We start from the raw sequence: 12,160 nt of genomic DNA, 5'->3' as shown, positions 1-12,160 counted from the left end.
TACCCTTACACTAAGTAACCCAAGACTCCTTTGATTTTTATAGTTTTCTGTTCCCTCCCTCTTTGCCAGTTGTCCCTTCTCCCTACTCTTATGCTTTGATATGTCTCCCTCTAAAATCCAATCCTCCCAGGACTTAAACAGCTTAGGATCTGTGGAAAACTGGGCTCCGTATAATAGAACCTTTCTTTCACACACAATTTTAAGTCAAGAGGCTCTGGGTAAAAGTCTAAGGTTGAATCATTAGTTTTTCTTCATAGCCTGATGATGCTTTAGGTCTTTAAATATGAGCTTATTACATCTGCATAAAAGGTGTGAAAAATCCTATGCCTTTTCCATTTCTTCTAGGATTCAAGTTGCATTGTCCCAGAGGCTGCCAGAAGTCTGCAAACTGAATGGGGTTGTTTTGGGAGGAAAGGAAGGGTACAAACTAGGTAGTTTCTAACATGAAAAGTCCCTCCACCAATGCAGAATGGCAAAATTGTTTATAACTCATGGTCTGGGACACCAAGAATTTAAGTGACTTCTGCTTGGCCACATGATGAGGATATATCAAAAGCAAGGCCAACCTTTTATCCCTTGCATCACACTCCCTCTGCTGGGTAGGATACTTCTCTAAGGAAATTCAAAACTTATCATTGCAGGGAACCACAACTACAATATCTGAAAGGGGCATTGGCCAAAAGTCTAAATTTGCCCCACAAAAAAGTTTTAAACTGGCCCAAAAGACAAAAAAAAAAGACTATCTACTCTACTTTTCTCTTCTTCCTATCAGGATATAAGCAGATCACTAAAAGATGGCACCAGAAATAGGGGGGAAAAAAATTGGTTTTTACTCTCCCTCTGAAGAACATCATTTGTATAGGAAAGAGAGGCTCTCACATCCATTTCTATTTAATATTATCTGTCTCTATGAAACAGGCTATGGCTATTAATTGCTATGGGATGTTATGAAAACAGAAAGAGCTTAGTTTATGCATTGCAATGAAACTACGGATGGGCATGGCGCATCTCCAGTTGCACGCACCCTGTTGCTCATCAAGGGACATGGATCCGAGCTGTTTGTTAACCACAGAAGAAGGAGAATCTGAAACAAAAATGAGATTTCAACTTAAAAATAAGCAGCAGAAAACTGCACAGCAATGTCATGATTATCTACAAGCTTAAAAACAAATGTATAAAAAGGCAGGGAAAGAGAGGTGAGCGCTGTGGTATGTTTCCCAAGCAGTGAGTAAGCAGAGTCAATGTGGCCAGATACATTATTCCAGGCAAGCATTTAGTAACCTTGAATACAGATTGAGAATACAGAAAACTCTTTTTCTAGTTTCATGCATATACATTTCCCTCACATTTCTTTAGGATAAGAAAGAGGTGCTACACAGATATATCTATAAATGGAAGCTCAAGAAATGGCAGTACATCCACTCAATCAGATTTTTCTTTCATCTACTTCTTAAATCCTTGAAGGAGTCACCAAAAAAGATGAAGTATCCACTGCTTTTTGCTGGGATGTTTTATCAAATTTGTGATCAACAATTTATCAAAAACATCAAGATCAAATGTTTTAGACAAATAAGCTACAGGAAAAATATTGAAAAAAAGCAAATGATACAATGGAACCATAATGAATCTTCAGAGAAGTATTGTTATTTATTCTATATAGAAAGGGTGCAGTAGAGAGGCAGCATAATGTAAAAGGATCTCTGGTCTGAAAATCTAGTGTCTAGTGTTGACTGTGCCACAAATTAAGTGTATGACCTTATGCAAGTAACCAGTCTAGACTTCAGTTTCCTTAACTAAAAAAAAAAAAAAAAAAAAAAAAGGATTCCTCTGAAGCATTTCTGTGGTCATTTCCAGCTTATGATTCTAATTCTATAATATGAAATTGATAGGAAGGGTTCATTTGTCTTTGTTATGAAATAAAGAAATATTTTGGTTCTACTTCTCCTATAAAAAGTTCCTCCTGCTTTTGTACCCTTTTGAAATCTCTTCCAGAGCCCCCCACCCCCAATTTCCCTTATAATAAAGTCAGAGGGGACAATGGGGGAGGAGAGAAGATACTCTCTCCCTCAATGTGCTTAGAGTGGCACTCTGATGCCCACCAACTTGACATTTTTATAACCAGATTAGAGCTTGATTATCTTTGGTTTCCATTTCAGCATGTTAGATAGCATTTGTTTACCTCCTCTGAGTCAGACCATGTTTCTTTCCTACCTTTTAAAAAATCTGTTATCTTATAATTTTACCAATTTTTTTCTATTCTAGTTTCATGTGTTTAACTACAACTAGTCATTGAATAAGCATTCTCTCTTCAACTATCCTCATTAATCTCTTTTAAAAATTATCCAGGTCTGCCCCTTAGTTTCAACAATATTCCATAAAGGACCAATAGTTTAATTCAAGTAACATCTCAATCTATCAATGTTTATTTTTATGACTGCTTCACACAATTCGTAAGAGTATCATTTTTAAAGAAAGAACTATCGATTGATCCTTAGAGAGAATGAAAAACATAATGATACTCCTTACAGAATTAAATTTGGCTAATAAAGAATTATGGAAAACACTGCAAGAAAACTCAGAGGATATAACATAATCGTTATTAAACTTTTCCTAGGTTACTAGCATTTGTTAAAAAGGCAATTCCAATATAAAATGATTTTAGTTAAAAACAGAAAATAATTACTTAAGAATTCTTTATTTATTTAACTACTTTTTCCAAATATCAAAAGTCTAAATCTTATTAAAAAGCCATTACATTAAGTGTTCTCCCAGACCCCATAAGACTTAAGAATGGAACCAAATCATATGTTTAAAAGAATCTGCCACCACCTCCAAACTAATCATTTATTATGCTACAGAAAATGACAAAGAAGAGATATTCTAGGACCTTAACATAGAAAAATAATGTGTCTGTTTGATGAATGTTGAAATGGTTATTTGCTACTTCTTTTAAAAAATCAGTCTATACTGCCTTGAATCCTAACCTTTAAGACAACTGCTTCCTGGATCATTACTTGAAATCTATTTTTAAATGGAGGTAATAAGAGTGAGGCCAACTGCTCTTTTTAAGGAGGATATTCTGGTACCAAAAACATTTTGAATGACATTTAACAGATCATCATGCCATATTCAAATATTAGCAAGAGACTACATATTCTTAAATTCAATGTCCATGCTGCCACCTTTACATTTTATCCTGGATTTTCAAAATGCTTCCAGCTACTAATATGAGTTTCAATCTAGAAAGCTGAAATCTAAAAATACTGTCATTATAGTCTTACTAGTGACAGTTGACCACATTTTCCTGAGAGATAAAGACATAAGAAAATAAAAATATTGGACTATTTTTTCTGATTGCAGTTAGAAGCAAAAAACAATACAATATTTCCTTTCTCTTTTATCTCAAGTTTATAAATTCCAAGATAAACATGGGAGTAAGTCTGGATTGTATTATTTCTCAAGAGTTAATCATTTAGGGTACAGGAAAAATAAATATTACATCAAATGTGAGTATTTTTTATTTTTTTTATTTATTTGTTTGTTTGTTTGTTTGTTTATTTTTTGAGTGTGAGTATTTTCAATGGCTAATAGCATTACTCTGAAACATTCCCTTTTTTACAAACTATCTTTTAGGAAATAAAAAAATTCATTTAAATCTCTTTTCAATTATCTAAAAGGCATATGACTGAGTAGCTTACATCTAGGATCCTATTACTTTCTAAAGAAAAGATAAATTTCAAAACAAAAACTCACCTAGCTCTAAGTTTTGAAAGTATCTAAAATTCACTAACTTATAACTTGGCCTTAAACAATCTACTTAACATTTTGGCATCACAGTTTCCAAATCTATGGGGGGAAAAAAAGTCACTACTGTCCTGAATCCCAGAAGAGAAATATGTGATTTATCTGCATCATTTTATGACAAAACATGTAATTCCCAAAAACTGCTGTGGAACTATAGAACATGGTTTATTCCTAGGACTCTCATTTCATCTGATGAATTTATCACACCTGAGGCAGTTTATTAGGAATGATCTGATAACATCATATTTAGGTTCTGATGGGCTTGTACACATGGAGGAAGGTTTTACTTGGCTTTATTAAATAAAGGGCTGGGCAACAGATCACAAGGTACTCATCAGTGAAATGGTCAGTGCATGATCAAAATGAGGTTGTGTACCCCATGAGAACTTGATGCAGTAAGAACAGAGGTGCCAGGGATGTGGCCCAGAACATGTGCAGCCCAAACCAAATTAAAACAGAATTAATATCACATTTTAAAATTATATCAATATGCAGTCAGTGGAGAACCTCAGGTATGATTGCTAGATCCAGATTCTATTTGTGACAACACTGAAATAAAAAATTTGCTTACATAGAATCATCTAAGTGCTGATTTTTTCCCATATGGCTCAATTTTGAAAAATGTTTTTTCTAGAATCACTTATGTTTTAAGGCCTAGATGAGGGTAGGAATGAAAAAAAATTCACAACCAATTTGACCCTCTCTAAGTTGAGTCCATGCTCCACTGAAGGGGAAGGTCTGTGATAGAGATTGGACCAGTACCAATAGATCCAGAGTATTGTCACTCTGGGTAAGAGTCAGATATCCGTGACTTTATAGGGTTGAAACAGAAGAAAAGAATTGGCCTAAAAATTAATCAAATGATGACTGACTTCTGCCTGTTGCTATTTGTAGCACTCATCACCCAAACTGTTCATTAAATTCATCCTTCAACACACTGAATGCTACCAAGTTTACACATCCTTGATGCATGATACTGTGAGGTAATTAATGATGTATTCCATTTTTACAGGCTACTAATAATACTCTAATAATTAATCTAGCATCTAATTTATCATTAAAACATTCCTTTGAAACAGGAAAAGGTAAGTCTTAAGGCCTAAGATTCTACCTTTATAGATGGGAAAGCTCCAGTATGGAATAGGGAAACCTCCCGTCCCATTATAAGGCCAGAATCTTAAGGCCAGGATTTATTATATTTTATATTATAAGGCCAGAAATAGAAGTCAGTTAGTTTACATTCCCAGTCAGTGATTGGATGAAGACCAATTTGTCTCTGAAATTTAGAAAATCCTGAAAGACCACATCTGTGTTACCCTAAAAGCCTAGGGGGGGAAAAGTCTACTGTAATTGAATTTAAATAAAAATATCTTAGATAATATATTCTGACTGTATCATATTAGATTTTTGGCAATCATCTCTGAAGTTTTAACCATTGTGGGTGTCAGGGCTCTGAAAGCTATTTTAAAGACAATTTATATTATTTAGAAAAGTATCTGAAGCCGTGACACTGGTGTTAGCCAGTGGCTTGGAATGGTTAGTTAAGGCTCAACTTCTTCAAATCCCTACAGAGCTGCTGCCTCTACAGAACCATCTTGATTTATGGTCCTCCATCTGGACTCAGTAACAAACAAGGTAGAACACCCTCATGCCTTATGTAGCTCAACTGAATATTTCAACTGTAATTAGTACAGAGGTTTAATGGGTGCGAGTTGGATACCACTGGGCTAAAGCATTCAGAGGTTAGGTGACTCGCTCAAGGTTGCACAGTCAGCACGTATTGAGTGGGAATTGGATTCCAGTCTCCTGCTCTGTCCACTATGCCCAAACTACATAAGAAAGAAAAGATGAAATACGATAGCCTTGGTAATGGCACCAAAGCGATCTTAGAATAAGTGAGTGGTCCCAGAAGACAACCAACTTGATTTGCTCCCAAAGACTGTACTGCATGTTTACGTAACTCAATTCTTATTATGATACTGAATATTTCATGAGAGACTAAACCATGTGTTATTGGTTTTGAATCTCTTTCAATGTTTAGTTTGTTCAGTGAACTGAACCAGTAAACTGACAATTATTTAATCCTCATTTTTTTCTGGGGAGGCTGCTACAAAAGGACTAAGTAGCTAATAAGCAATAAAAATAAATGGACATGAGGCCAGGAGTTACAAGAATAATATGCTTCATATGGGATGTTTTGCAATTCTACAAAATTTTGATTAAATTCAAATCGGTAAAACTTGATATGAAAAACTTCCATGCCCCAAATGTTCTTCCAATATCTGTTAGACTACAAATGCAGCCACCTACATAAACATAAACTTTTACCTACAAAGGCAGTGAAAATTTCACACTGAACTTTGCTTTGAAACCTGATATGACCTGTTAAACATCATCAATTTCTTTCTAAATACAGTGGCATTTTAGAATTTACTTTTTGTCATAGTTCATAATAATAATAGCTGTCATTTATATAATTAAATGTTTGTAAGTATTTTACAAATATAATCTCATTTGGTTCTCACAACAACCCTGTGAGGTAGGTGCTGTTATTACCCTTGTTTGGTAGATGAAGAAACTGAGTTTAAGGAAATTGAGGAAGGAAGTAGCTTACCTAGGGTCAGTCACACAATTAGTTACTGTCTGAGGCTGTAACAGTCTTCCCGTCACTAAATCCAGTACTCTATCCACTGTGTCACCAACTGCTCATGAATAAATAGTGCATTTTCAAATCATTCTGCCACAAGTTATTTACAAAGCTAAAAATCTTGTTTGTGATTCAAGGTTGTCAAATTTTAATATTTACATTAACAGTTAACATATTACAAATCTGAAGAGAAACTGTTTTCTTTCTTGTAAGAAATTTTAAGGGAGAAAAAAAGATTTTCTTTAATAAACTCTAGTACCATATTTAGGACTCTGACCCAAGTACTCTTTGTCAATAAAATTAAACCAAAAAAAAAAATACAGATTAAATATCAGCATGATACCTTGACCTCACAACATAATTTCTATTATTGTGACGGATTAGAAAGTTTGGATAATTTCATAGGAATGATGTCTCATCTATGAGTGCAGGTGACTGGATTCTCAGAAGTGATATCAGCAAAAGCATAGTACTGGCAGGTTCTCCCAACCTGGGAAAAACTCAATGAAAGACTCAGACCATGTTTTATTACTAGGCCAGCTTGACAATTGAGGAGCAAGTGAGCTATAAGGTATCAAATTTTCCTTTTGGATCTGTGTCTCAGGTCTATTGAGATACATGGTGGGATCTTCATGAGCACAGGCAATAAGACACTAATGATATTACAGATCTTAGAAATATTGCAGTAGTCCTTAAAAACACATTTAGGAGAAGAAGTGTAAATGAAGAGTAACAATCCAAATGGCTTTGGAACCTCTTAGTTACAAAGTAATTTCATCACAGTTCCCTAAGCAATTAATTTCTATTTTTAATCTTGGCTTATCTGTTAACCAAAGCCTCACAAACCCATTTGTGTCAGAAACTCCTTTCTAAAAGAAATTTGAAATTACAATAACAATTGTTTTATTAAAATGACATCAAATTGCCAAGTTATTTTGTGGTTTCATCATAGAGGATAACCCTGAAGTGTTCCCAGGCCCTTAATCTTCTCTGTGATGTTAAAATCCACATAGAAAAGATACCACAAATCTAATAAATATCAAGATTTTTGTAGGTAATAGAATAAGAACAAGGCTAAATATGTATTTGTTTTATATATATATGTATATATATATATAAAATGAAATCTGATTATATAAACAACAAATAATTAAGAAATTCTGTGAAAATTGTATTTACAATATTATAAATATTAATGAAACCTATAAATTCAATATACTATGGGATGGCCAATCATAATTCTATAATTCTATAAGCAATTCTATAAGCACTTCAATCCAGCACTATGTAATTTACATATGACTATGCATTAATTTTCAAAGCAAGAGAGAGCTGGAAGCCAAGAAGAGCAGCCTTTATGTTAGAGTCATTTTCTGCACGCTGAGTTCATTCTGATGCATGGGTACTTTCCAGAAGCAGAATGCCTACATTTAACATTAGCACTCTCTCTCTTAACCTCTAAGTGGAATACTTCTGAGGTCTTCTTCTTTTTCTTTACACTCTCTTTCTCAGAGATCCCATGTCAGAGCTTTACTTATGTCTACCAAATGTATGCTTTTGGCATACAATTTTCCTACCTGAGCTCAAATACTGTATTTCCAGTTGCCGACTAAGTTTGTCCACCTGGATGTTCCACTAGTATATGAAATGCCTTATATGCAAAATTAAACTTGTTACTGTCCTCTCAAAACCTCTCCTCTCTCCTAATTTTTCTAATTTCCAAAATCACACATTTATTCAAAATCTCAGAGTCTCCTTCATTCTCCCATATATAATAAGTTCCTAAGACTTAGGAGTTCTAGTTCTTTTAATATCTTGTATATTATTCTCCTTTTCATTCCCCTCCCCTTCACATGACCTGGAATAGGTTTTCATGACCTCTTTCCTGAATCATCATAATACCCTTTTTAACTAACATTAACATTTAACTAATATTAACATTAACATTTAACTTTAGTTCCATTCTCACTAATTTATTTTCTATATAACTGTCAATATAATCTTCCTGATGATCAGTAATTACCATATCATACTTTTGTTCTTCATTCCCTAGAGTATATTAGCCTGGTATCCAGGTTCTCCAGTCTGGTTGCAGTCTATTTTCCCAGTTTCACTTCACTCTAATCACCTTCATTTATCTCAAATTTTAATCAAACTAGACCTTATTTCCAAATTTTGCCTAGTATCTTCCCAGTTTTGTATTTAACAAAGCCTACATGTCACACTCACAATAAACTCCAAAATCCATCTCAGGTCATCTCCAGCACCTTTGCTGATTTTCTCAGCTAAGTGTGATCTCATCCTCTTCAAATATTTTCTTTTGTTATCCTCTTGTATCATATTTATTTATGTACTTGTTCTATTCCCCTTGTATATTGCAAAAGATTCCATCTTTGACAATGGGGACTGTGTTATTTTCTTCACCTTTGCATTCCCAGTCACTAATATAGTACTGCATATAGGAGGCACCAGAAGAATGCCAGCTGAATAAAGTGAACCATCTCCCCTCCCATTATTTTTGGTCCACATCTAGGGTAGGCTACTGCAATGCACTGTCTATTTCACCATGTGATGATTAATACCACCACATGCAAGGAAGGGATAAGCAGCAACAGTGCATTAGCTCTATCTTGTGTCAGGGAAATGGATATGGAAGCATCTCAGCAAACATCAGCAACACCAACAACCAGCTCTACCAGCTAAGCTGCTGAAGAAGGCGTGATCTTGACAACCTGAAGGACGAGGGCCCTGTGAGGAGCCCTCAGGGGCAGATTGATCAGAAGTAGAAGGCTGTCCTTGTGCGGCCTCAGCTAACTCTTGTTGTTTCTGCTGCTCAGCTCTCTTAAGCCTCAGTTGTTGCAGGCCCTTACGAAGCAGAGCTATCTCAGGCCCCCTTAAAAATTCTGACATAGACAGGAAAAAAAGGGTGTAAAAGAACAGGGAAATAAAATAGATAACAGCATCTAAAAACATCAAAGAGAAGAAAGATAAAGAAACATACCTATTAAAAGAAAAAGCATGCTGCTTATTTACATAAGAAAATATGGATTTCTTATGATGGAATTATGATAGCCTTTTCCTTTCATAGACTTTAGTCTTTATAAATACATGTACTAGAATTTCCTTATTTGAATCTTCATTATTTCTGAGAATGTTTGTATAAATAAATGAAATAGAAATAAAATTAAAAAAAACAATTTGGATTTTTAAAAACTCTTCTAATTCTTTCCTAAACTAAAATACCAAATTGAAAGGTGAAAAATTTATTCACATCAGTATTATTTTACATCATATAAACAAACTCCAATTATTTTACCAACTTGTAGACAATTCACTACTCTTTGTTCACACCCAGCTGCTAAAAACAGTCTTTAGTCCACCTTGTAGAGATCTTAAGGGTAATAAACAGTGATTTCACAATGATAATTCTGATCCTTATTTTTGCTGTTTCTTTAGAGACTTGACAAACAGAAAACTCATCAAGTTATCTCATGGGATATCCTATAACTTCTAGATTAAGATCATCCTTTCAAGTACTGGGGGAGTAGTGCTGGATACTAAGTTGACACCTAACATTTCATGTTTCATAAGATTTTTTTCTTTTGGGGTATATGTAACCTTTTTATATGCAAAACTGCAAATAAAAGTGTTTCAAATAAAATGAATTAAAGTTTCACTTTACAATCACAAAATAAACATACTGCATATGAAAGAAGGAGATCTAATTAAGCAAAAATAGGATGGAATTGTTAAAACTACAGATTAAATTTGTAATGACTCAAAGAGAAGACCATCAGCAAATATATTTGAAAATTACCCTGCTAGCCTGGAACTCCAAGCCCTACTCCCAAAGCAGAAATAACTATGAGCCTATAGCCTGAATTATCTAAGTGGAAGGTTTCCAAATGAACACTGGTGATTTGTAGTTTGGGAAATCAAGAACTGACTAAAATAATCTTATAAGCCATTCATTTAAGGTTTTCATTCGTTTTAAAAGACTGTATACATAATACAGGCATTGTTATCTATATTTTTTTCTCTCTCTGGGTTGGAAAAATGTCTTCAAAAGTAAAGTTACAAGCAGAATTAACTAAATATCAGAATCTTGAGGCCTCAACTTCAAAAGAAAAATATATACATATTTACAAATGTGTTTATGCATATATAAAATATATCTTTATGAAAAACTCAAGTTCTAAATAGCCCAAATACCAATCGCTGATGGGCAAGGTAAAAGTTCAGAAGGTCATTTAAGATTACTCAACATCAGCAGAACCTAAAGTTTGTAGTTATATGCCAATGTAAATCTGAGTTGAGTAACAAAAAAAATCCTTGAATTCCTAAATGCCTTTCCTTATAAACCCTAGGGGACTCTCATAGAGGGATTGGTAAGAAAAATAAAGGCAGCTAGAGCACAGTTCCTTCTATTACAACCCAAGTTCAGGTCCTTTTTAAACTTGTATATGGACTAGCTGAATGTTCTCCTGGCTGACCTCCCCTGCCTCTATTCACTTGTCTCCAACTCCACCCTAAAATCTCCTGATATCTTCCTTCCCTATGTACAGCTCTATTGTTATCTCCTGCTCTCTCAAAAATTTCCACTGGTTCCCTATGGTCTATCAAATAAAATTCAGATTCCTTAGTTTAATATTAAGTCCTTCTTCCTCTTTTCTGCCTTATTTGAATTGAGAATATTCCATTCAAATTGAGAGATTTCATCCAATAAACATTTATTAAATGTCTACTGTTGGAGGACTCTGGTCCTAAGAGTTAGATGAAATAAAGCTTATATAAAACATGATTGCTAGCCTGATGAAGAGTTTATATTCTAATAAAGGGATATAATAAATACACAAATACCCATATAACAATAATAATAATAATAAGTACATAGGGAAAAAAGTTAAAGTACTATGCAACATCTAAGGGGGAAAAATCATTACCAACTTAGAATGGTTGACAGCGAAGGCTGTTGTCATTTGGTTCTAATTTCAAAATATAAATATGCATTCACCAACAAATGAGGGTAGTATTACAGGAATACGGGGCAGCCATAGGTAAAATGACCCACCCATTTGGGTGTGTGGTATAAAACAGAAAGAAAGAAAGGCTGAGGAGAGAACCATCATTTCAAATTGTCCCAGATCCCTGCAGAGTACACAGAAAGGAGTAGCCCAAGATAAGGTTGGAAGAGTAAGGCAGTGCCTGGTCAGGGAGGGTCAAAGAATTTGAAAAATCAGAAGTGAGAGAACCCCACAATTGCTTGAATATGATGAGAGAGAGAGAGAGAGAGAGAGAGAGAGAGAGAGAGAGAGAGAGAAGGATGAGCTGGATATAATCTTACATTTCCCCCAAACACACTCTTCCTCTTCTCATCATGGTGCTTTGCTTTTATCCTTTCCTATACCTGAAGGGGCCTTGTATCTCTATCCTCTGATTTCCTCCCATCCTTAAAATTAAAATGTTACCCATTCAAAGAGCCTTATTAAATGGCCAAAAGTGATCCCTTCTTCTACCCTATGCCAATCTCATGGCTCCTTTCATTCTTCTTTAATAGCTGCAGAACTTAATTTGGCTCACCCTCTTCCTCTCTAAACCACTCCCTGATGGTCTCTACAGATCTTGCATTCCCACATCTTCTGTCTCCATTCCACACAAGTCAGTCATAGAGAGAGGGAAAGAAGCAATATCCAGCTACTGTTCTTCCTT

The 12,160-nt window shown here is 34.6% G+C and overlaps 1 protein-coding gene across 17 annotated transcripts in view; it reads right to left on the bottom strand.

Annotated features, from left to right (window-relative positions):
* DCAF6 (DDB1 and CUL4 associated factor 6) overlaps nt 1-12,160 on the bottom strand; it is a 167,328-nt gene that overhangs the window by 71,347 nt on the left and 83,821 nt on the right. For 5 of the 17 annotated variants that reach the window (XM_074221923.1, XM_074221927.1, XM_074221928.1 and 2 more), the window contains exons 11-12: nt 9,148-9,354; nt 1,025-1,084 (exon numbers count right to left, since the gene is read on the bottom strand). The exons of 4 other annotated variants lie outside the window; for them this stretch is intronic. In XM_074221923.1, the coding sequence (XP_074078024.1) occupies nt 1,025-1,084; nt 9,148-9,354 (267 nt within the window). The remainder of the gene's footprint in view (nt 1-1,024; nt 1,085-9,147; nt 9,355-12,160) is intronic. 8 more of the 17 variants (XM_074221931.1, XM_074221932.1, XM_074221924.1 and 5 more) reach the window with 2 other exon arrangements.

Source organism: Macrotis lagotis, chromosome 2 (assembly GCF_037893015.1).
Source record: "Macrotis lagotis isolate mMagLag1 chromosome 2, bilby.v1.9.chrom.fasta, whole genome shotgun sequence".
NCBI lineage: Eukaryota > Metazoa > Chordata > Mammalia > Peramelemorphia > Peramelidae > Macrotis > Macrotis lagotis.
This window is presented reverse-complemented; position numbering and strand designations above follow the sequence as displayed.